This window comes from Phocoena phocoena, chromosome 6, assembly GCF_963924675.1.
Source record: "Phocoena phocoena chromosome 6, mPhoPho1.1, whole genome shotgun sequence".
In the NCBI taxonomy this organism is placed as follows: Eukaryota; Metazoa; Chordata; class Mammalia; order Artiodactyla; family Phocoenidae; genus Phocoena; species Phocoena phocoena.
The window spans coordinates 115,350,143-115,375,052 of NC_089224.1; the positions used below are offsets into that span (position 1 = coordinate 115,350,143).

The window sequence follows — 24,910 nt, forward strand, 5'->3', positions numbered from 1 at the left end:
AACGTGCAGGTGGTGACCATAGGAGGGAAGAGGGATACGAAGAGTCTGTGTTCCTGAAATGGCATACTTTATGACTTAGTAAGTGAGGATAAAACTATTGTATAGTCACCGACACCTGGGAATTGGGTTGCTTACCTCTGAATACATCCTAGGTGATGCACACACTGTACCCCTGCAATCTGTTCCCCAGCAGCCAGAGGGATCCTTTTGGAACAGGAGTCAGATGACCACCTGTCTGCTCAGATCTCTGCTCTGACTTCCCATCACACTGAAGACAGAAGCTGGAGTCCAGATCTTGGCCTGCATGGCCACCCCAGGGTCTCTGCACTCAGTGTCCTGTCTCACTCTACAACATTCAGGTCCACTCAAGGATCATTTCCTGAAAGTTGTCTTCCCTGACTGGGTGGTAGAAAAGCCGCTCCCCCCACACCCCCGGCATCCTTATCTCCTTGTTCTGTTTTCACAGCGCTGCTACCTGGTGCTGCCGGCAGTATTGATTTGCTGTCCGCATGCTGGTGGAAGGGACACTCGCCTTACCTCCTCTGCCACTGACTCAGGAAAGGCTTCTTGTTTGAACGTTGTGAGGACCAGATGAGCAAATCATGTGTGAATCGAGTAGAACAGTGCCTGGCGCAAAGTAAGCCCAGTGTGAACATTGCCGTTCCTTGTATGAGGATGTCTTCTCCGTGAAGGCAGAGCTGGGAGCCTAGCGCCTGGCACCTAATAGGGGCTTAGTGGAGAGGCTGGTTGGCTGGCTGGATGAATAGCATACAACAGGCTCTCTTTAAATTTTTATTGAAGGAATGGTGGAACGCAGGAATCTCTGAATTGAGGTTTTGGAGCTGATTCGGTGTGTGGTGATGGCAAAGTCCGGGATACGATTGAGGGCGGAGGGGCCCCAGGACAGAGCTGTGCATCCTGAAAACCCAAGACCAGGGAGTTGAAAGCATCCTCCATACTGATGTCGAAGACCCCGAAAGGATGGCAGGAGAGGGCCAGGAGCCAACATCTTCTTGGAAGAGGCCGGTGTCCGCAGCGAGGGGGAGGGGAGTAGGCGATGTGGCCGCTGGGAGGAGTGAGGTGTGGAAAGAAACGTGGGGAACTAGGGGCCTCCCCCTCCCCCCTTTGGGCTACAGCGTCTCGCAGCTGGTGATGCCTCCTGGGGGGAAGGAAGGGTTCGTTTGTGCCGCTCAGCAAGCCGTCGAGGACTCCCAGCCCCGCCCAGCTCCTGGCCCGAGCCTCCCAGTTCAGCATCTGGCCAGCGGCCGGCCGGGCGTGAGGCGGGAGGGCGCACGCGCACCGCTGCCGCCCAGCCCGGGCGCAGCCCAGGAGGACCTGAGGGCCGAGGCGCAGCCCCCAGGGCCGGCTGCCGGACCCGGCAGGGGGACAGGGCGGGGGTGGCCAGCTGGGGGCGGGGCGGGCTCGGATTGGTCGGGCGCTGCCACGTGACCGGCCCCTTATAGGGCGTGGTGCGGGCGGCAGTGTCGGGTGCGGCGGCGGTCGGCCGGGCGAGGTCCCTTGTGGGTCCGGCGGCTCCGCGGCTGCTCCACTACGAGCGCCAGGCGCGCCCCGCGCCCTCCCATCTCCGCGGGGCCGCCGGGCCGGGGGATGCGCGCGGCGCCCGGGAGCCATGGTCCGTTTCGGGGACGAGCTGGGCGGCCGCTATGGGGGCGCCGGCGGCGGGGAGCGGGCCCGGGGCGGCGGGGCCGGCGGGGCGGGCGGCCCGGGCCCTGGGGGTCTGCAGCCGGGCCAGCGGGTCCTCTACAAGCAGTCGATCGCCCAGCGCGCGCGGACCATGGCGCTGTACAACCCCATCCCGGTCAAGCAGAACTGCTTCACCGTCAACCGCTCGCTCTTCGTTTTCAGTGAAGACAACGTCGTCCGCAAATACGCCAAGCGCATCACCGAGTGGCCATATCCTGCCGGGGGCCGGGCCGGGCGGGGACCGGGGGCCGCCCGAGGTCGCGGGGACGGCCACGGGTGCGGCGTCGGGCGTCCGCGCCTCGCCGGGTCTGGGAGGGGCGGCCTGGGCGCGGGGCCCCGGGGCGGGGGCCGGTCGCGTGCGGCGCCCAGTGGCCATCTTTCCCGGGGCTGGAGGAGGGTGCGCCCTGGGGAGAGGTGCATCGGGTCGGCTCGGCGAGGAGGGGGCGGGGCGGATTCCGGGCCCCTCCGCGCGCAGCGTGTGCGTGCGTGTTTGTGTGTTTCTGTGTGTGTGTGTGTGTGTGTGTGTGGTCGTGGTGGCAGCGGCCGCGGGAGCGGGGTGGACGCTGGGCGGAGCCCCCTGCCCCTGGGCTCGTCCCTTCGCTTCCACGGTCCGGGCGCAGAGCGCGCGGCCAGCGTGGAGGGCACCCGAGGGCGAATCGGTGTCTGTGTAGGTGTGAGCACCCGGGGGACGCGAGCCGGTGCGCGCGCCTGGCTGCAGGTGCCTGCGTGTGTGCGGGCATAGCATGAACCTGGTGCTGCGCGTGCGTGCGTTCGGGACTCTCTGTACATGTATGCTCACGTGCCTGTGTAGGTACATGTGGCTGCGTGTGTCTTTAGGGGGGAGTGTGCGCCTGCGCGGGGTCCTTCCTCCAGCCGCGCGCTGGGGGCCCACAGCCTCCTCCCTCGGGGCGCGGGAGCCGGGCGGAGCCGCGGCGGAGCCGCTGTCCGCGGTGCTGACGGCCGCGGGGACGTGCTGAGGGTCTGGTGGCCGCGACTGCGGAGGCGTCCCTCGCGGCGGCCCCGAGGATGAGGGCGGGAAGGGCGGGGTGGACTCCGGACCCGGTCATTCTCAGCCCCTCCGGAGGCGGCCTGGCCCCGGCTGCTGCACTGCGCGCTGTCGGCCTTGGCCTCCTCGCCTCTCCTCTTTGGCGCCTCCCGGCCAGTCCTTAACCCACGCACTCCGTTTGAGTACATGATTCTGGCCACCATCATCGCCAACTGTATCGTGCTGGCACTGGAGCAGCACCTCCCCGATGGAGACAAGACGCCCATGTCTGAGCGGCTGGTGAGTGCGGTGGCGGCCGGCCTGAGGGCGGGGCGTGGGGTGGCGGCAGCTTGTCTGATTCCACGACCCTCTAAGGATCCGTGATTGGGCGCAGCTTCCTCGGGCAGGGTAGTCTGGGCAGCTCCCCCTCTTTCAGTGGGGGCAGCTGGCACTTCCCTGAAGGGCCAGGAGAGTGGGATAGCCAGCTCAGCCCCTGCTGGGGAAGGGTGGCTTGAGAGGGGCCATTTTAGCCCGCAGCTGCTCTGCCCAGTGTGCCATCGCCACCCCTACACCTGTCCAGTCCACACAGACTAAGAAACTAAGAGCTAAAGCTGGGGTGTGGGAAGGGCGTTCATAATGGCCCAGGTTAAGGAGGGTCAGGCTCCGTGAGTCGGCGGAGGGGGGGCTAGCTGCCCACCCTTCCCTGCAGGGCTGTGATAGTCTTTGGCCCCCGGGGTGCAGCCCTTGGTCTTGGGACCGTCAGCCTCTCCTTCAGAGCTGTCTTCCCTGGCTCTGCTTGGAATCCCTTCCCTGTGGCCCCGCCACTTCCCGTGGGAAGCACTTCTTCCCAGCCTTTCTTCCCAAACGTCCTGAATATCGCTTCCACCCACTCTTGCCCGGAGCTCCCCAGACCCCTGTGGTTTCCCCTTTTGGAGTACAGAACCCACAGGAGCCAGGATGCCAGGTCAGGGTGTCTGGAGGTGCTGGGGCAGAGGGAAGGGTGCTGCTTGAGGAGGTGAGCCCCATTTCAAGGGTGAGGTATGTCCCCTAGCCCCAGCCACCCCTGCTGCCCTGGCCCCTTTGCCTGGGCTGGGTGTGGGCTCCCAGGGGCCTGAGAGACTGAGCTTCAGAGCAGAGAGAAGGAAGAGTAGCTGCGGGGATTGGAGAGGGAGCCTGGGGCCTGGCTGGAGAGCCGCCGGAGGTCCTGAGGTCCCGAGGAGGAGACACTTCTGGGGGCGCGGGCGGCCAGAGGCCGATGCCTCTTCTCCACACCCTGGCAAGTGACCACTTCTGTCCAAACTCCTTCCCTAACTTCAGTGGAGAAAAGCGTTGATGAAATAGGGCCTGTTCAGCGCTCTGCGTAGGCCTTGAACTCCAGGCAAGGCGTGGTCACATCCCTAAGGGAGTCCAGCAGGGGTGGGGCCAGAGGGAAGCAGGCCGGGGGAGGGGTGGGTGCGGGGGGGGGGGTGCAGGGAGGCCAGGCTCTGGCAGCAGGCCTGAGTGGGCCAGCCGTGTGTCCAGCCACGTCTGAGCTCCTGCCTCACAGGTGAAGGAGGGTTTGCTTTGTGGTGATGGGGTTCGGTACACTTGTAGGAGTTGGGGGCTGAGCTGTTGGGAGAGTAAGCAGGGCGTGCCCCCTCGGAGGCTGCTGAGATGGATGGGAGGCCGAACACAGCGGGCCTGGAGAGCAGGCGCCCTGCGGCCCCCGGGCTCAGGTCTGGAGGCCGCTGCTGCTGCCAGAGGCTGGGAGGGGGCCGTGTGGCACAGGGGCGGCCTGGCCTGGGGTGGGGCCTCCACAGCTCCCTGTCTCTGGGGGCTCCGCTTCCCACACACCCATCAACTTCCTGAGTGGCCTTCAGCTGGAGCCCTGGGTTTGCAGTCTCACCCCTGCCCTGAGCCAGCCCTCAGCCAAGTGTGATCAAGGATTGGGCTGGCGGAAGAGCTGTGAGGGAAGCTCCCCTCTGGGGAGGGGTCTGAGGAGGGGCCCCGCCCCGTCTCCTGGCGCTGGCTTACTCTTCATCTGTGAACATCTGTTTGCTGGGGCCCAGCTGTTAACCCAGGGCAGGTGGTCAGCAGCCTCTCCTCTCGGAGAGAGGGGACCCTCCACCTAAACCAGACCAGAAGTCTCCAGGGAATGATCCTTCGTGAGTCAGCATCAGGGTGGTAGGACAGGAGAACTGGGCCACCATGGACGCCAGGCTGAGGGTTCCCCAGGTCAGATGGGAGAGCCCTGGAGGGGGGGGCCAGGCTTCTCTGGGGAGGAAGTCTCAGGCCGCTGGTCCTGAGTGGGAGCTGGCAACACCCACAGGGAACCAGTCTGGCCCTCCCCTCCCCTCCCCTGCAGCCCCGGGAGGCTGGTCCCTGGCCCGGAGGCTCGACCCCTCCCTGGCGGAGCAGCCTTCGGAGGACAAGTCCTCCTGTGGCCCCCATAGTCCTGGGGGCAGGACCTTCCCGCTGCCCCTTTGTCCACTCCTGTGTCTGTGGTCTGCACTCAGGCTGTTTCCCATGCTGACCCACCCCCCGTGTCCCCGTTGTCCAGCTTGTGGGGTCACCTGCACAGAGGCTCTGTCTGCCACCCTTCCCAAGTGTGTGATGCCCCTGGTCACTCTCCACGCCGCCTGTGTGTCTTCTCCCTGAGTCCACGCAGCTCATCCCCACTGTGCTCACCACCAGGGCCCGGCCCGTGTCGGCCCTGCCCTCTCCCATCCCCATTCTTTTCTCACACTGTTCCCTCCGCCTGGAATTCCGTTCCTTTTCGCCCAGCTGGATGCCTCACCCTCCAGAGGCTCCCTGAGGCGCGGCCATGCTCGTTCCCACCAAGATGTGTATGTTTTGATTATCCAGAAGGTGTGTGTTGAAGGAATGCGTGGGTCCTGGGCTGTCCTCTAGGGAGTTGGGCCGTTGTCCCTGTAGCGGTTCGAGCTCAGGATCAGACCCGAGTCACCTCTGGGTTAGGATTTGTCTCTGCCTCTAGCAAGCTGTGAGTCTCCGGCCCCGTTCCTGGCCTCTCTGTGCCTCAGTTTCCTCTGGGATGGGGATGATAATGGTGCTTAATGCATGTGGAGTGTTACAACGAGGATTGTCCTAGTGATTGTGGGACCCCCCCCCAATTTTCTTATTGCTTCCCCTGCTGCAGGGCTTCCGGGGGTGGGAGCCCCCCCTTGCTATTGTGATCGGGTGTCGCTGGCCACGGGGACAGGGCCACCTGCCCTGGTAGGGGAGCTCGGCAGAGGGCAAACAGGCCCGTGACGGAAGAGCCGAGTCTGTGGGTGGTGGGGGGTTTCCTCTCCTGCCACACCCCCGGCGGGGGTGACCTTGCTCTGCGCTTCTCCTCAGGACGACACGGAGCCGTACTTCATCGGCATCTTCTGCCTCGAGGCCGGGATGAAGATCGTTGCGCTGGGCTTCGTCCTGCACAAGGGCTCCTACCTGCGGAACGGCTGGAACGTCATGGACTTCGTGGTGGTCCTCACGGGGTGGGTGCTGGGCCCGGGCTGCCCTCTGCGAGGGGCGGGCTTGGGCACGCTGGAGGCCCCGGCTTCGTGGTGGTCCTCACGGGGTGGGTGCTGGTGGGACGGGCATTGTTTCTCCCCAGGAGGCGCCTGGGCTGTGATCTTGGCTGAGGGGCTGTCGATGGTGCTCTGTCCTCGGGTGAAGCTTGCTTACAGAGCTGCTGGTGCCGTGGGCAGGTCACCAGGGCAGGGGAGGGCTCTGGGCCTTATTCTGTAAATCCTGGGCTCCAGCCTTGCCTCTGTCGCCCCGTGATCTGGGGGGCACGTTTGTGCATCTGAGTCTCCTGCCTGAAGGGTTCTCGGACACGGCTTCCTGGAGCTATGCTCAGCTGAGGCTGTGCCGGCGTGTTGCCACAGTGTCTGGTTCCAGGAAGGAGCTTAATCAGTGTGTCCTGCCGCCCACTTTCCTTCTCAGACGGACCCTGACAAGTGCCAGCTTGTGGTTTCCAAACAACCCAGGAGATCCAGAAAGTCGCCGTGGGCTGGGCTGCTTTGAGAGCAGGCGGAGTGCCCTGCCCCTCGTCATGGAGGCCCCAGCCTTCGGGCCAGGGTGTTTCCGTCGGCCTGATGGGTATTCAGGCCTCTGCCCTGCTCCTCTGGCCAGTAGAGGCTGAGGCTGGGGCTGAGCCGCTGTTGCTCCGGCTCTGGGCTGGGGTTGGGGCTGAGCGCCTGGGTGTTCGCTCCACAGGACCTGTTTGCACAGCCCAGGTCCCAGAGGCCCCTCCCCGGCGGACTGCAGCCGTGCTTTCTGGGACCCTGTGGTCCCAGGGAGGCTCGGAGCCCCACTGTGGCCCAGAACACTCCTTCCAAGGGACAGGAGGCTGTGGCCAGGTCTCTGTCCTGTGCTGCATGTGAGGACAAACAGACTTGGCTAAATGGCCTCTGGGCTCCCGCATGAGGTCCCCTCACCCGCCCCGTCCTGGGGGGCCTGCCCCGCTGTCTGCTCGAGCTGCCGGTGGCCTGGCCCCAGAGGTGCCTGCAGCATGCCCGACATGGGCCAGAGTCGAGGTGGCCTCGCCTTCAGAGGGTCTCTCCCTGGAGGTGACCGAGGGGCCGGTGGGCCTTGCGCCTCAGCTTCCCTTTCTGTCTTAGCACCAGCCTGTCACCGGCTCTGATGGGATGGGTGCCACTGAAATCGGATATAATAAGCTTTCTGGGCAACTTGCTGTTTTCCTTTCATTTTTCCTAATGACCGAGTAGGGAAGGGAGTGGGGAGCCTTCTGCTGGGAGCCGTGCGGTTCTGTGGTACAGTGTGCGCCGTCCACACCCGCCTGCTGCCCTCGGTGGCGGTGGCAGCAGGGGCTTTTACGGAAAGCCCTCTGAGGTCCCACCGACGTTGCTGGTGGGGATCTGGTGGTGGGTGTGGCCCCTCGGAGGGCAGGGTGCTCCCGCAGCCCAGTGGGCACTGCGTGGGCTGTCGAGGAGAGTCGCTGGCTGTTTACATCTCTCTCTCCCTCTAGATGTGAGTCCCTGAGGATAAGAACAGCGTCTTATTTTTCAGGGTGTCCCCAGAGCCTAGCTCTGGGAGGGCCCCCAGGAGGGTCAGGGAGCATCTGCTGAATTAATGGGCTATTGAAGCTAGGGTGCTCTGTGCTTGGGCCAGCGGGACGGTGGGACCCTGCCTCTGGGGGTGCTGAGTGTTTGGACTGCTGGGAGCAAGCCGGGGAGGCAGGACCCCTGGGTCTTCCAACAAGCATGTCCTGATTCCAGGTCCAGGGAGCCCCGTCCTCCTGTGAGGGCTGAGAGAGACCTCCAAGGCTGGCTGCTCTCTTTTGCCATTGACCACACTCTCCGGGGCACAAGAGAGAATAGGATGGGCTCACTTTCCTGGGAGCCCCAGCAGGGGGATCCCAAGGGTCCTGAGACCTTAACTCTGCCCCCAGCCCGGACTTGGAGATCCTGACCTCAGTCCGTCTGTTTCTCCACCTCGTCTTTCCTACCTCTCCTCGCTTCTGCCTTTTCTTCACATGGGCCCCTCTCCTACCCCGCCTACCTGTTTCTGTCTCTCTTTCCCTCCCTCCCTGTCCCCTTGTCTTGTTCTCTTGGCCTTTGTCTGCCCGTTTCTAATCTTCTCTGCCTCACTGACCCTTTTTCTCTCCTTTGCCATCTCGGTATTTCTTTGCCTCTCGACGTCTCTGTATCTCTGTGTCTTTTTGCTTTTTCGCTCTCATTCTTCCTCTGTCTCTTTCTCTTTCTGCCTGTTCTGTGTCTCTCATCCGGGTCCTGGAGTCTCCGCTCTTGCTGGGAGTTGGCACCAGTGGTTTCCAGGCTCCCTCTCTCTGCACCCCAGGGGTGGCGCTGGGTTGGGAGGGGAGCCCTCAGATGGGGGGGTGATCTGTGTCCCAGAGTCACGTGCGGGAGCTGCTGTGTTGCTCCTGGCTGCAGCACCCAGGGAGTCGTGACCTGTGTGTGTACTCGTGTATGCGTGTGCACGTGCGTCTGTGCACGTGTGCACGTGTGTGTGTGTGTGTGGTGCATGATGGAGGGAGGCCCTGGTCCATTTTGGGGTGAGTACTTGCCCCAGGGAACCCGGGGAAGAATGCCTAACTCTAAGCCCTCCTGAGCTGAGGTCCCTGTGGGTAGCCATGGCGGGGGTGGGGGGGGGACATTATTTCTTGGTCCCTTTTTAAAACATTAATTTATTTATTTTTGGCTGCATTGGGTCTTCGTTGCTGCGCGCGGGCTTTCTCTAGTTGCGGCGAGCGGGGGCTACTCGTCCTTGCACTGCGCGGGCTTCTCATCGCGGTGGCTTCTCTTGTGGCGGAGCACGGGCTCTAGGCACGAGGACTTCAGTAGTTGTGGCACCCGGGCTCAGTAGTTGTGGTGCACCGGCTTGGTTGCTCCGTGGCATGTGGGAATCTTCCCGGACCAGGGCTCGAACCAGGGTCCCCTGCATTGGCAGGTGGATTCTTAGCCACTGCGCCACCAGGGAAGTTCCCTACTTTGTTGTTTTTGATTAGGGTTGACTTAATTGGTGCTCAGAGGGCCGGAGGCCCATGGTGGGGAGGGGAAGGGCTCTGGCCGGGAAGGCCCTGGTGCTGACTTGTCCCCAGAGGCCAGCTGGGCTCCCTTCTACTTCTGAGGCTGGCACGCAGGTTGTGGGAGGTCCCCAATGGAACGAGGGCCCCTCCCTGCATCAGGGAAGCCTCTTAACCTCGTATACTCACCTGTAGACTGTGCCTGGGTGCACTCTTGGCGTTGCAGGGGGCACAGCATCTAGTCCTGGCCACGGAGCCAGGTGAAGGGCTGTCCTGCCGGCCGCCCTCTGCCCTCCATCCTGTCCACGCGTCTCCAGCTCCTCGAGCTGCCCCGCCCACTCACCATCCCTTGATCGCTCATTTCTTCAGATGCAGTGAGCCTTCGCCCGGTGCTGAGGGTGCAGCAGTGAGCAGGAACCCCAGGCCCTGCCCTGTGGGCTGTGTTTCTGGGGGACCCAGTCTCCCTGCCCCGCTCTGTGTCCTCTCGGTGCGCAGAGGGTCGGCAAGGGCAGGTCACGGCCGCATCACGGTGCCTGGGGGCAGGTGTGCCGTGGAGACTGCTCCTCCTGTGACGGTACTGTGCTTCGTCTTCCCGTGTAGGAAGGGGGTTAAGGAGAACACAGTGTGGACCGGGAGGCTGTTGCTCGGTGTCGGGTGGTCAGAGAAGACTCCGTAGTGAGGTGACTTTTGAAGGATGTGAGGGGATGAGCCATCTAGATATTTGGGGAGAGGTCTTGGCTGGTGGTGTCAACACCAGGACACAGGTGTATCCGTGGCCTTTAGTGCCTGAGACCAGACAGGATCCCCAGGGAATGGGGAGTTTGGAGGAGAAGCTGCCCGTGACTGAGCCCCGGGACCCCAGAGTTGACACGTTGGGACTGGCCAGTGAGGTGGGTGGGGACGGTGTTGAGGAAGGGGGAGCATGTTCTCCTCGGGCAGGAGCAAGGGGAGGATGGAGGGCTGAGTGCGGCGGTGGGCGCCGTGCAGGTGATGGGTCCTCCCGAGGGCTTACAGGGGAAGGCCCTGCGGGAATGGGCAGGGTCCGTGGTGAGCACCTGGGGCAGCTCTTCCACCTTTGAGGGAGTTTTACAGCAAAGCCGGCAGAGGACTGGGCAGTGGCAGGAGGGAGGGGAGGGGCAGAGGGTTTTATTAGGTGGGGGCCGGAGCCTGTGTGCAGACGGGCCAGGTCCAGGAGGCAGGGGCTAGCGGCGATGCAGCCGGAGCGCTGGAGTGATGTCCTAGGTGGACGAGGGAAGCTAGGGTCCAGCGTCCCCGAGTCCACGCTCATCTCTCTGTAACAGCGGGAAACCGGAGGGTGAGCTGAGTGTACACGCTGGGCTGTTGGATGAGCAGGAAGGGCTGGGGCAGGAGCCGTCCCCTGACTCTGCATTTCCACTGAACCCGGAAGCTGGCTGTCATCTGAGGCTGGAGTGGGAAGCAGGTGGAGTGAGATGGGGCGACGGGGGGGAGAGAGTGAGTGCGGAGCACCTTCACCTGCCTCGGCCTCTCACCTTCTCCTTGGCCCCGTCTCTAGTCACCTTCCCTCCTCCGCCGTTGACCATCTGGCTGGCCGTCCATCCACTCGTTCGTTCGTGTGGAAGGTATTTGTCAAATGCTCTGGTTGCTGGGGACACGGCAGTGGATGTGGAGCTTGCGTCTCCTGGGGACACAGGCGACGCACAGCTCTTGCCACGCAGGGCAGTGAAGCAGGAGGCCGGGGCGGGGTGGAGGTGAAGTTCCCCTTCACGGGGGTCAGGGAAGGTCCCTAGGAAGGACCTTGAGCAGAGGTGTCCTGAGCTGGGGGTGGGGCAGAGGGTGAGGATGTGGGGAGGCCCCGGGGCCTGCTGGGGGGCTCCGGGTGCAGGGGCCGGTCCTGGGGGTGGAGCAGTGCCCCAGGGAGGCCATGGGGCTCGGACTGGGGTGGAGCTGCAGGAAGCACTGGTCTGGTTGACTGTCCTCAGGAAACCCGCCGGCACCCCCGAGTGTGGCACCCGCGTCCCCAGCCTTTCTGAGGCTGGTGTGTCCCCACGTCACCACCTCCGCCCTCCCCATCCCATCAGCAGCCCCCAGACCACCCTACGGTCCTGAGAGGTTGATGGCAGCTGGGAGTAGGGGCAGCAGCAGGGTCCCCTCAGACCCCGGGGGCCTCTCTGTGCTGGCAGAGGGCCCCAGAATCCCGAGGCCATGGGTGTTCCTGCCCCTGTCACAGCCCCAGCCCCAGCCTGGAGCTTTCCTCGGGGACAGCAGAGAAACATGTCCCAGCTCAGACAGGTGACTCCCCAAGGGGACATTTCCAACCACAGCCTCTCATTTCACTCCAATTACAGGAGTGAATTTCTTTCCAGGACATGTAATTAGAGCTCAGGGTCCTCCCTCCCTGGCCTGGGCATCCTGTGGGAAGTGGAAGGTGGAAGGCCAGCGGGCTGGCGCCGCCTAGGGAGAGGAGTTTGTACTGGGCGTGGACGCGAAGTTGGTCAGAGGGTCCGGGAGAGCGCTCTGGGGAGGCCAGGCCACGGAGGACACCGCCCTGGGTGAGGAGGGGCCAGCAGGTATGGGCCAAGGTGCGCAGTGACCCTGTGTCCACGTGTGGCAGCCAGGGACGCTGTGCCTCGCCATGGGTGACGCCGTGTCCAGGTTTGAGGTGACTAGGAACACCGTGTCTGAGTGACCAGCGGCAGTGGGTCCGTGGGCTGACCCCAGTGCGTGTCCGAGCGTGGGCACTAGAGCTCACGTTCAGGGCTGGAGCCGCCGCACGTGGGCCCCTCCTGCGTCCTGTGACTGCGGTCCTGCAGGCGGGGTCTGTGATGCCTGGTCAGGTCGGGGGTTTGCTGGACTTTCTCTTCCATCCCCACCTGAGGCTGGGAACGGTTGGGACACAGGAGGGGACTGAGTTCTGACAAGCGGCCCCTGGAGCAGCAGAAGGAGGCTGTCTGGTCCCCATTATTACGCTGCAGGCAGCGTCCCCGCGGCATCACTGATGATTCAGAGCAGGCCTGGCCCCAGGGCTCCGCAGGCCTCCTGTGCTGTGTGGCCGGGTCGGAGCTGGGTGGAGGCACCCTGTGCCCGGCCCCCAGGTGCCTGCCTCCTGACACCGGCCGCCCACGGGGCCTGTAGTCCCTGGGGACAGGCCCGGAGCCCCGTGCTGGGTCGGGTGGGATCCGCCCTCACGCTCGCCGCTGGGTGTTTATGGAGGAGCAGCTTTTACCCCCTGCCTGTGCCTCTGCCCTCCTGTTCCCCCCCATCTTCCTCTGATTTAGGGCTCTTGTCACTCTCCTCGGGGGTGTGGGGAGCCGGAGCCAGGCCCCTCCTGGCCGCTGCCTGCAGACCCCACCCCAGGTGTTGAGGGAGAGGCCCCTCCGCCCAGCTCCAAGGGCCTGGGGATCCTGGCAGGACAGGGAGTGCAGGCTGTCCGGCCTCGGACCCGGAGCTCAGCTGAGCTGTGCCGCGCTGCCGGCTCTGGTCCCGGGTGCTGGGCCCCCTGGGGCTGCCGCTGCCTGGTGCCCACAGGATGCCAAGCCCCGAGTGCCTCTGAGAGGTGGCCCGGGGCAACTGCTCACCTATCCACGCATCCTGTGCCTGGTGCACCTGCAGAGGTCACAGGAGGTCAAGTTCATGCCGGGGGAGGGCGGGAGCGTTAGCCCCTGGGTGGTGGGTACACCTGCAGCTGCCTGGGCGCTGTCTTCCTGCTTAGCTCCAGGCGGCTCCCCTCACCCCCACTTCACACCGCTGAGCCCAGAGCTGCAGACTCGCCTGGAGGTGAGAATGGTTGCTAATGTCTCCTTGGGTTACTAGGCCTGGAGCCAAAGCCAGTCCCTGGCCTGGGGAAGCGGACGGGAGAGCAGGTCCTTCTCGGGATGGGCAGGCCAGGCCTCATCTCCACCCAGGGCCTCCCCACCGCCTGCAGCCCATCTGCGCTCACACTGACCTGGAACTCGCAGGTCCCGCCGGTCACCTGTCACAGGCCCCTGGGTGCCTGTTGCTCACGCAGCCAGCGCCTCGCTGCTGCCCCACTGTGCCCCTCTTTCTCTGGGTCTCAGCCTCCCCCCAGGGGGGCCACTCCCGGAGCCGCCGACACTACAGCCCCTCCCGGAGAGAAGGAGCCCATGTGCGCAGCTGGGCCCCTGCTTCCTGCGGGATGGGTTGTGCGTCTGTCTTTTCTCAGCTCACCCCACCTTCCCCACCTGGCGGGCCTCTCTGCCCTTTTCTCGCCCCAAGGGGCTTCCCTACTGGCTGGCTCCGTGACAACCCATCCCTGCTGATGGACGTTCCCCCCGAGAACTGTTAGTTCAGGCGCTGTAACAGAGGCCACAGACGGGGGTCGGGGGCTGAGACAGCAGACGTTCACCGTCTCACTGTCCGGAGGCTGGACGCCCGAGATCAAGGTGCCCACAGGGTTGCTTTAGGCGAGGCCCTCTTCCTGCCTGCAGGCAGTGGCCTTCCCACTGTGTCTTCACAGGACTGCTTCTCCGTGTGTGCTGAGGTCTCTGGCTTCTCTTCGTGTTCTGTTAGATTCATCCTATTAAATTAAAGCCCATCCTTATGACCTCGTTTAAGCATTTACCTCCTAAGAGCCCCATCTCCAAATACAGTCCCTCTGGGGGTTAGAGCTTCACACCGGAATTTGGGGGTGGGGTGGACACAGTATAGTCCATAATAGGCTGTGCTCAGACCCCAGGCTCCCCTTATGAGCGTCCGTTGGCCCCATTGCCTCGGTGCCCCGGTTCCCAGTGCACAGCAAATACTGTGGGATTGGAATCCAGCTGGGAGAGCAGGGAGCCTGCCCCGGCCCCCATGGGCACAGGGTGCCATGTGACTGACCCTGGGCGATCGTGTGGCTCCAGGCCCGGCTCTGCTGTGGCTGCCGTGCTGTGGGCCCGGGTGAGACGTCTGTAGGGCCAGTGTCTTCCTCCCCGCCTCACCTTCCGCTGACCGTGGGCCCTTTCTCACTCCTCCAGGTCTGTTGTCAGCCTCCCGGGCCTGACGACACACAGCAGCACCAGGCACTGAGGACGCGCTGCAGGCAGGGCTGCCCGCCCACCCTAGGACCCTCTCCAGCCTGGACTGGGGCAGGGGTTGGGGGGCACTGCTGAGCCCGTGGGAGGCCCGGGCGTGTCCTGGGCATGGTGAAGCCTCCGGTGTGAGGGTGGGAATCCCTAGGGAGCCGCCAGCACTGCCACCCCCTCTGTCTGTGGGCCCTGCACCTGCCCTCTCGGGCCTGGGTTCTGAGGGTGCAGTGATGGGGAGGGCATGGGCGTGAAGCAAGAGCTTCCTTCTTCCCGTCACCTAATCAATTCTGGGACCCAGTGTTTCCACCGGGGTACAGTCTAAGGCCGGCCAGCCCCGCAACACACACTGATGCAAGGACACGGCAGAGGCACGTGCGAGACCCCCCCAGCCCCGTCCCTGCCCGCATGGCCTGGACTTGGTCTCCAGGAGGGGCTCTTTCCAGGGGGTACGACCCCTGGGGTGGTGCACTTACTTGTGCTTCTCTGGGTCCCCAGCCTGGGAGGTGGGCAGTGGGGGTGCAGAGCCCTCTGGTGAAAGCACCAGAGCAGGTGGGCAGAGGGAGGTGGGCAGCGTGAGCTCCTGAGACATGAAAGGGAGAATGAAAGATAGATGCTGACTCTTCCATGAAGTTTCCTGTGTGCTGGCTGGTCAGCTAATGTAATCATCCTACAACCATCCTGGGCTAGATGCTGTTACTAACGTCCCCTTTTAACAAACTAAATATCTTATTGTGAGCTGATTGTAGATTCACAAAATGCAGAGAGGGCTCTGAGGGTAACGTCCTGCGAAGCTGCAGCAGTTTCACAGCCAAGATGTCGACAATGGCACAGTCAAGACGCAGAAACTCCATCCCCACCGGGACCCCTCCTGCTGCCCTTTTGTATCTGCTCCCACTTTACTCTGATCTCACTGCTTCTCAATCCCTGACAACCACAGTCGTCTCCAGGTCCATCATTTTGGCATTTTAAGAACATTATGTAAATGGCATCGTGCCTTTTGGGCTTGGCTTTGTTCACTCAGGATGATTCTCTGAGGATGACTGAATCACACTGTTGCATGTGTCTATACTTTGTTTCTCTTTACTGCCCGTTGTCTCTTTAACTATTCACCTGTTGAGGGACGTGTGGGTTGTTTCCAGTTTTTGAAATATCACCCACAAGGCTGCTCTGCACATCCATGCACAGGTTTTGTGTGAACATAAGTTTCCATTCCTCTGGGATGAACGCCCAGGAGTGCAATTAACGGGGCCGTATTGCAGTTGCATATTTCGTTTTTTAACAAATTACCAAACTGTTACCCGGAGCGGCAGTACCATTTTACATTTTTTCAAATTCCCACCAGGAACGTATGAGTGATCTAGTTTCTCCATATCCTCACAAGAGTTTGGGGTTGTCACTATTTTTTATTTTAGCTATTTTGATAGGCATGCAGTGATACATCATGGTGGTTTTGATTTGAATTCCCTTAATGGCCAATGATGCTGGACATCTTTTCATGGACTTATTTGCCATCTGTATCTCCATTTTGGGGAAGTGTCAGTTCATGTATTCTGCTCAGGTTCTACTTGGATTGTTAGATACTAGTCAGTTTTCTCCCAATCTGTAGCTTATTTTTTCATCCTCGTAACAGGGACTTTTGCAGAGCAAAAGTTTTGAATCCTAATGAAGTCCAATTTATCAGTTTTTCCTTTTATGGGTAGGGCTTGTGGTTTTGAGTCTAAGAATTCTTTTCAGCCCTAGGTCATGATGATTTTCTCCTATTTTTTTTTCTGAAAGTTTTATCATTCTATATTTTATGTGTAAGTCTGGGATCCATTTTGCGTTAGTTTTGTGTCAGGAGTGAGGCTGAAGTTGAGACTCTCTTTTGTTTGTTTTCTTCCTGTGCGTGGCCACCCGGTTGCTCCAGCACTTGCTGGAAAGGCTGTACGGTGTATTTCCCCCGCTGAAGCGTTCTGTGTCTCTGCCAGCAGTCAGCTGAGCATGTCTGTGTGGGTCTGCTGCTGTTCTGTAGATCCGTGTGTCCATCCCTCTACCAGTTTCACACTGTATTGATTACTGTAACTGTTTAAGTCTCAAAATTGGGCAGACTCATTCCTCCCACTTTATTCTTTTTTTAAAAAAAGTGTTTAAGAGTAAATTAAAAAAAAACTGTTTTAGCTATTCTAATTTCTTTGCTTTCATATAGATTTGGCAACAATCTTGTCAGTGTATGTGCAGAATCTTCACAGGAATTGTATAAAACCTGTGTGTTAATTTGCAGAGAATTGTTCCCTTTACTATGTTCAGTCTTCCAATCTGTGGACGTGGTATGTCTCTCCATTTATGTAGACCTTATTTGATTTCTTTTTTTTTTGAATTTTATTTATTTATTTTTTATACAGCAGGTTCTTATTCGTCATCCATTTTATACATAGTAGTGTATATATGTTAATCCCAGTCGCCCAGTTCGTCCCACCCCCGTCCTTCCCCCCCTTGGTGTCCATACGTTTGTTCTCTACATCTGTGTCTCTATTTCTGCCCTGCAAACCAGTTCATCTGTACCATTTTTCTAGGTTCCACATCTATGCGTTAATATACGATATTTGTTTTTCTCTTTCTGACTTACTTCACTCTGTATGACAGTCTCTAGGTCCATCTACGTCTCTACAAATGACCCAATTTCATTCCTTTTTATGGCTGAGTAATATTCCATTGTATATATGTGCCACATCTTCTTTATCCATTCATCTGTCGGTGGACATTTAGGTTGCTTCCATGTCCTGGCTATTGTGAATAGTGCTGTAATGAACATTGGGGTGCATGTGTCTTTTTGAATTATGGTTTTCTCTGGGTATATGCCCAGTAGTGGGATTCCTGGGTTGTATGGTAGTTCTATTTTTAGTTTTTTAAGGAAGCTCCATGCTGTTCTCCATGGTGGCTGTATCAATTTACATTCCCACCAGTAGTGCAGGAGGGTTCCCTTTTTTCCACACCCTCTCCAGCATTTGTTGCGTGTAGATTTTCTGATGATGCCCATTCTAACTGGTGTGAGGTGATACCTCATTGTAGTTTTGATTTGCATTTCTCTAATGATTAGTGATGTTGAGCAGCCTTTCATGTGCTTCTTGGCCACCTGTATGTCTTCTTTGGAGAAATGTCTGTTTAGGTCTTCTGCCCCTTTTTTGATTGGGTTGTTTGTTTTTTTAATATTGAGCTGCATGAGCTGTTTATATATTTGGAGATTAATCCTTTGTCCGTTGATTCGTTTGCAAATATTTTCTCCCATTCTGAGGGTTGTCTTTTCGTCTTGTTTATAGTTTCCTTCACCGTGCAAAAGCTTTTAAGTTTCATTAGGTCCCATTTGTTTATTTTTGGTTTTCTTTACATTACTCTGGGAGGTGAGTCAAAAAAGATCTTGCCATGACTTATGTCAAAGAGTGTCATTCCTATGTTTTCCTCTGAGAGTTTTACAGTATCTTATGTGATTTTTTTTCATCAGTATTTTGTAGTTTTCAGGATTCAAGAGCTGTGCATGTTTTGTTAGATTTACATCTAAGTTTTTCTTTTATTTTTGCATGAGTACAAATGGTATTATAGTTAAAATTTCAGTGTCCACATGTTCACTGCTAGTATATAGAAAAACAGTACATTTTTGTATATTTATCTCTAATCCCGCAACCCTGCTGAATGCACTTGTTAGTTCCAGGAGATTTTTCTTTTTTTTTGTTTTAAGAGTCTTTGGAATTGTCTATGTTGACAAGTATGTCATTTGCAAATAGGGACAGTTTTATCTCTTTCTTTCCAATCTGTCTCCCTTCTCATTCCTTTTCTTATCTTATTACACTGACCAGGACTTCTAGTACTAAATTGAATGAGAGTGGACACCTTTGCCTTGTTCCCAGTTTTAGGAGGAAAACATTCAGACTCTCCCCATTAAGTATAATGTTTGCTGTAGGTTTTTGTAGATGCTTTTTATTACATTGAGGCAGTTCCCCTCTATTCCGTTTTTTCTGAGTTTTTTTGTCATGAATCAGATTTCCTCTTGTCAGTGTCAGATTTCATCCAGTGCCCTTTCTGCTTTGGTATGATCATGTGACTTTTTCTTCCTTTGCCTGTTAATATGGTGGATGACAATGATTCATTTTTGAGTATTGAACCAGACTTACTTCCTGGAACAAACATGGTCATGGTATATAATTCCTTTTATATATTGCTGAATTGTATTTGCTAATATTTTGTTAAGGATTTTTGCATCTGTATTCATGAGGGCTATTGGTCTGTCATTTGTTCGCTTTGTTTTGTTTTGTTTTTGTTTTTTTGGTACTGTCTTTGTATGGTTTTGATATCAGGATAATACAAGCTTCCAAAAATGGATTTGGAAGTGTTCCCTTCTCCGTTCTATTTTCTGGAAGCCATTGTGTAAAAATGCTGTGAATTCTTCTTTAAACATTTGGTAGAATTCTGCAGTGAATCCAGCTGGGCCAGGAGATTTCTTTTTAGGGAGCTTTAAACTTATGGATTCAATTTCTCTAATAGTTATAGGGCTCTTCAAATGATCTATTTCCTGTTGAGTGAGTTGTGGTAGTATGTGTTTTTTGAGGACGTAGTCCATTTAGTCTAAATTGTCAAATTTATGTGTGTGGAGTTGTTCACAGTAGTCACTCATTATTATCCTTTTGATGTCTGCAGGGTCTGTAGCGATAGCCCTTGTCTCATTTCTTATACTGGCAATTTGTGTCTTCTCTCTTGATCTCTTTTGGGAGGTTTAGGTTAGTCTTACTAGAAGTTTGTCAATTTTATTGATCTTTTCAAAGAACCAGCTCTTAGTTTCAATGATTTTTTTCCTTCTTTTCAGTTTTACTTATTTCTGCCCTTATTTTTATTATTTTCTGCATTCTGTTTGCTTTGGGTGTATTTTACTCTTTTTTTTCTCACTTCTTGTGGTGAGAGCTTAGATGCGTGATTTGAGACGTTTCTTCTTTTCTAGTGTACGCACGTGGCATGTTAAATTTGCCTCAGCACACTTTAGCTGTGTCTCACACATTTTAATATGTTGTATTTTCAGTTTAATTCAGTACCATGTGTTCTTAAATTCTCCTGTAGACTTTTCTTTGATCTGTAGATTGTTTAGAAATGTGCTGTTTAGTCTCCAAATGTTTGGAGATGTTCCAGTATCTTTCTGTTATTAATTTCTAGCTTGATTCCATGTGGTCAGAGAACACACTGTATGATTTTGATTATTTTAAATTTGGTAAGGTTTATTTTAGGCTCAAGGTATGGTCTGTCTTTGTTTATGTTTCATGGGCACTTGGCAAGAGTACATACGCTGCTGTTTTTGTGTGGCGTGTTCTATAAACGTGGCTTAGATCCTGCCTGTTGGTGTTACCGAGTCTTCTGAATCCTCGCTGACTTTCCGTCTGGTTGTTCTGTCAGTTGTCGAGGTGGGTGCTGAGGTCTCCATTCACAGTCGTGCATTTGTCTCTTCTTCCTTACGTTTCTATTGGTTTTTGCTTCACATATTTTTTGGCTCTGTTGTTGAGCACATGCAGGCACACCTCATTTATTGAGCTTCCCCTTATTGTAGATAATGCGTTTTTTCACAGACTGAAGGCTTGTGGCAGCCCTGCATAGAGCAATTCTATTGGCGCCATTTTTTCCAAAAGCATTGGCTCACTTTTTGTCTCTGTGTCACATTTCGTTAATTCTTGGAATATTTCAGACACTCCTAAAAGATTATGGCTTGTTGAAGGCTCAGATGACGGTTAGCATATTTTAGCAGTAAAATATTTTAGATTAATGTACGTACATGTTTTAGACGTAACGCTGTTATAGCACAATTAGTAGACTCAGTTTAGTAGACTGCAGTATAGTATAGACATAACTTTTGTATGCACTGGGAGACCAGAATATCCGTGTGACTTCCTTTATTGTGATACTCATTTTATTGGGGGGGGGGTCTGGAACGAAACCCAAAATATATCCCAGGTGTGCCTGTGCGTGTTTAGTGTTGCTGTGTCTTCTGGGTAGACTTTACTATTATATGTTCCTCTGTGTCTCTAGTAGTCTTATTTGATATGGAGTCTACTTTATCGATGTTACTGTAGTCACTCCAGCTTTTGTTTGATTAATATGTGCATGATGTATCTTTTTTTATCTTTTTACTTTCAACTTGCCTGCATCATCATATTAGAAGCGAGTTTCTTATAGACAGCATATAGCTGGGTCATATTTGTTCATCCATTATGCCAATTCTGTCTTTTATTTGGTTTATTTAGACCATTTCCGTGTAACATAGTTATTGCTCTCTTAGGGCTTAACTCCACTATTTTATTTTTGGTTTCTGTTTGAGCTCTCTGTTTCTTATTTCTTCGATTTCTTTTTCCTGCCTTCCTGTGGGTTATTTGAACGTACTTTAGAACTCCATTTTGATTTATCTACAGTATTTGTAAGTGTATCCTTGCAGAGGATTTTTAGTGGTTGCTCTGGGTATTGCATTATATATACATAATTTATCCCAGTCTATTGGTATAGTTTTACCAGTTTGAGTGAAGTATAGAAATCTTATGCAACTTATGTCCCATTATCCTCTCCAATTTATAGTGTGCTTATCTTAAGTATTTCCTCTACATGTATTTATTTATTTTTAAAATTTATTTATTTTATAATTTTGGCTGCGTTGGGTCTTCGTTGCTGCGCGTGGGCTTTCTCTAGTCGTGGCAAGCAGGGGCCACTCTTCGTTGCGGTGCGTGGGCTTCTCATTGTGGTGGCTTCTCTTGTTGCGGAGCATGGGCTCTAGGCACATGGGCTTCAGTAGTTGTGGCACGCAGGCTCAGTAGTTGTGGCTCGCAGACTCTAGAGCTCAGGCTCAGTAGTTGTGGCGCATGGGCTTAGTTGCTCTGCAGCATGTGGGATCTTCCCGGACCAGGGCTTGAACCCGTGTCCCCTGCATTGACAGGTGGATTCTTATCCACTGCGCCACGAGGGGAGCCCCTCTACATGTATTTAGAACTGCATCAGAGTGTGCTATAATTTTTGTTTCAACCGGAAGCATAGTTTAGAAAACATAATTTAGGAAACTGTATTGTATTGATATTTACCCTTATTTTTATTCTTTCCATTCTCCTTCCTTCCTTATGGTCAATGATTCCTTTTTTTCATCATATTCTTTTTATTTAGAGAACCTTTTAAAGTCACTCTTTGAAAATAGGTTTGCTGGGACAAATTCTCTTAGTATTTCTTCATCTGAGAATATCCTGATTTCTCCTTCATTCCCGAAAGATATTTTTGCTGGGCACTGGCGTCTAGGTTCACACTTCTTGTCCTTCAGCATTTGAAAATATTGTGCTACTTCCTTCTGAACTCCATGATTTATGATCAGAAATCCACTGTCCTTTGAATTATTTTCCCTTATAGGGATGTGTTTCTCTGGCTCTTCCTGAATATATATATATATATATATATATTCATATATATATATATATATATATATATATATCCACTTCTATTACGAAAGTTTTCAGAGGATAGTTGGGTAGTACAATGAACACCGTATATGCTCCACCTAAATTCAATAAATTTTATTTTTGCAATCTTTTTCCTTCCTGTATTATATATTTTGCTGTGCCATTTAAAAGTTGTAGGTATTATGAAGTATCATCCCTAGTGTTCTAAGAATAAGGGTACTGGCCTATGTAGCTATAATAACATTATCATACCTAAGAAAATAATTCCATTATCACCTAATTTATTCCATTTAAAAATTTCTAATTGTCACAATCAAGATTTTTTTTCTGGGCTTCCCTGGTGGCGCAGTGGTTGAGAGTCCGCCTGCCGATGCAGGGGACAAGGGTTCGTGCCCTGGTCCGGGAAGATTCCACATGCCGCGGAGCGGCTGTGCCCATGAGCCATGGCCGCTGAGCCTGCGCGTCTGGAGCCTGTGCTCCGCAACGGGAGAGGCCACAACAGTGAGAGGCCCGCGTACCGCAAAAACAAAACAAAAACAAAACAAAAACAAAAAAAAAGATTTTGTTTTTAGTTTTCAGAAGTTTGACTATGAGGTATTTTGTGGATATCTTTGAGTTTATTTTGTTTGGGAGTCACTCAATAGGTCCTTGATGCTCCTTCCTCCCCCCTTCTCTTCTTCTACTTCCCCTCCCCCCACTGCTCCTCCTCCATCTTTCAGCCTAATTTCTCTCTGTCGTTCACGTTCATACTGTACTGTTATTCAGTTCATTGACTCTTTCCTCTGTTCCCTCTCTTCTGCTGTCGAGCCCATCCTCTTAGCTTTTTATATTGGTTATTGTAGTTTCAGTTATAAAAGTTTCATTTGATTCTTCTTTACATCGTTCATGATACTTTCAATTTTTTTGGTTTGTTTCAAGCATGTTTGCAATTGTTTGTGGAAGCAATTTTATCACTGCTGCAAAATCTTTGTCAGATAATTTTAATATCTCTGTTATCTTAGTGTTGGAATCTACTGATTGTCTTTTTCGTTCAGTTTGAGATCTTCCTGGCTTTTTGATGCATGAGTTTTGATTGAAACCTGGACATTTCCACATGTTTTTCTGAGACTCTGGATCTTATTTAACCCTGTGTTAGCTGAGTCTCTGATCCTGACCCATAAGAGGCAGGGGTCTTCTGCCTTGTGACTTCTACATGGGGTGGAAGTCCCAGTTCCCTACTCGACCTTCATTGGCAGGACCCCTCATTACTGCAGGGAGGGGGTAACACTCCCACTTTACAGACTGGAGACTGAGGAAGCTCAGAAATTTGTTCTGCAGGAACCAGTAAGGATTCCAGCTAGACTGAGCCAAAGTCCAAGCTCCTAACCACTAGCTACCCTGACCCTCAGGATATGCAGGAGGAGTAAAATTGACCCTAAAAAGAGGGGTCTGGGGCTTCCCTGGTGGCGCAGTGGTTGAGAGTCTGCCTGCCGGTGCAGGGGACGCGGGTTTGTGCCCCGGTCCGGGAGGATCCCACATGCCGCGGGGCGGCTGGGCCCGTGAGCCATGGCCGCTGAGCCTGCGCGTCCGGAGCCTGTGCTCCGCAACGGGAGAGGCCACAGCAGTGAGAGACCCGCGTACCGCAAAAAAAAAAAAAAGAGAGGGGTCTGATGGCAGTGACCTGGAGGCGTCTCCTCCTGGGGTTTCCATGGCTGTGGCGAGTGAGTGTCCTGGGTCACAGTGACCTCGCTGGTCGGAGCTTTGCTGTACTTGACCAAAGTAGTAGGCCTGTTTCCAGCTGGACAGAGCACTTCAGGCAGTCTAAGGGCACAGTATCCACCTGGGGGACATCTTTTCCCAGCACAGATTGGGGGTGGTGATGGTCAGGGAGGGGCTGTAGAGCATCCCTACGATGGTCACCCACTGTGCCCCAGAGAAGCTGGTGGCCTGGAACCCTTTCTGTCCACTCTGTGTGGTCCCCACCTGTCTTGTAGCCCTATTTAGGCTGGGGAGGGTGATCACATGTGGCTGGACTTTCCTGTGCTTTGGGCAGTGACTGTGACAACATCTGTTGCGTGTGAGGCTGACCTCAGCGTGAGTCAGTGTGTGTCACCGTGTAACCATGTGGGGCACGAGGCACTGGGCCATGTCCCAGCTCCACCTCTTCTTGGGTTGTGAGCCTGGACCCGTGGATGTGCTCTCTGAACCTCAGTTTCTTCCTCTGTATGATGGGGCTAATGGTGCTGACCTCCGAGAGTCCCTGGCACGTGGTAGACAGCCCATGATGTTGTTATTTGAATGAGATGTGAATGTCATGTTCTCTGGCATGGCGGCCCACACATGCCAGGCCTGGCCCTTCTTCAACCCTGCCTGGGGTCTTTGGGGTTTGGAGCAGGCTCAGGGCCTCTAGTGCAGGTGGCCTGTGCTTCATGCTCAGCCCAGGCTGGGGGGTGGGGTAGGGAGGATGGAGGAGGCTGAGGCATCTTTGGCTGAGACCCACAGGCTGTCGCCATGGCAACAGCCAGCAGCCTCCTGGGCAAGAGCCAGCACCTGGAAAGTCAGTGACAAAGCAGTTCCTGGAGATGGTGCTTCCCCTGCCATGAGTCTGCCCTCAGCTCCCGTGTCCCCCTGGGCCTGACCGGGGAACTCGGCACCTGCCCAGCGGGAGCCAGGACTGGGGCGAGCAGGTGCTGCTGGCTTCCCGTGGAGCGCCTCCCCCCCCCCGGCCCCCCTCCATGACGATAGTAACAGTCCCCGGGGACGCTGCTGCTGCTGTCCCTGCCACTGAGTGCTGGTGGGTCCCGATGCTGCCGGGCGCATCTCCTGAGTGTCATCTCGTAGCAGCGTCGCCATAGTCACGGGACCCTCATGCTGGCGCTTCCATGTCTCAGGTGAGGGACTGGACAGGCCGTGCCTTCCCTGTGACTGGGAAGACCCAGGCTTGGACTTAAACCCCGGCCACCTGCTCCAGGGTCCTGGGTCTGGTGTTCCAGGGCTGAGGTCCTCCCAGGCAAGCCCTGTGGAGCCCGGGGTGCTCACGTCTGGGTGGAGAGGACATGGCACCCCAGCCCCCTGTTCGGCAGGGCGAGTTCCCTGAAAGGGGCTGAGCGACACCCCTGAAACGCGTCCCTCCTGGGGCCCCAGCAGGGTCGGGACCCTGCTCAGCTCAGCCAGCTTGGAGCCAGAGCCACCACTGCGGGGGTCACAGCATCTCAAGGGGTCGGGTGGCCCCTGCACCCCAGGCCCTTCTTGCTGATTTGTTGCCCAAACTGAGGTGTTTTTGAGAGTCAGAGGGACACCAGTA

The 24,910-nt window shown here is 55.6% G+C and overlaps 1 protein-coding gene across 3 annotated transcripts in view; it reads left to right on the top strand.

Annotated features, from left to right (window-relative positions):
* Window positions 1–1,512: 1,512 nt before the first annotated feature.
* Window positions 1,513–24,910, top strand: part of CACNA1B (calcium voltage-gated channel subunit alpha1 B) — a 195,004-nt gene continuing 171,606 nt past the window's right edge. For 2 of the 3 annotated variants that reach the window (XM_065879257.1, XM_065879259.1), the window contains exons 1-3: window positions 1,631–1,914; window positions 2,884–2,989; window positions 6,026–6,165. In XM_065879257.1, the coding sequence (XP_065735329.1) occupies window positions 1,631–1,914; window positions 2,884–2,989; window positions 6,026–6,165 (530 nt within the window). Of the gene's footprint in view, window positions 1,915–2,883; window positions 2,990–6,025; window positions 6,166–24,910 lie in introns of all 3 variants that reach the window. The other variant, XM_065879258.1, reaches the window with a different exon arrangement.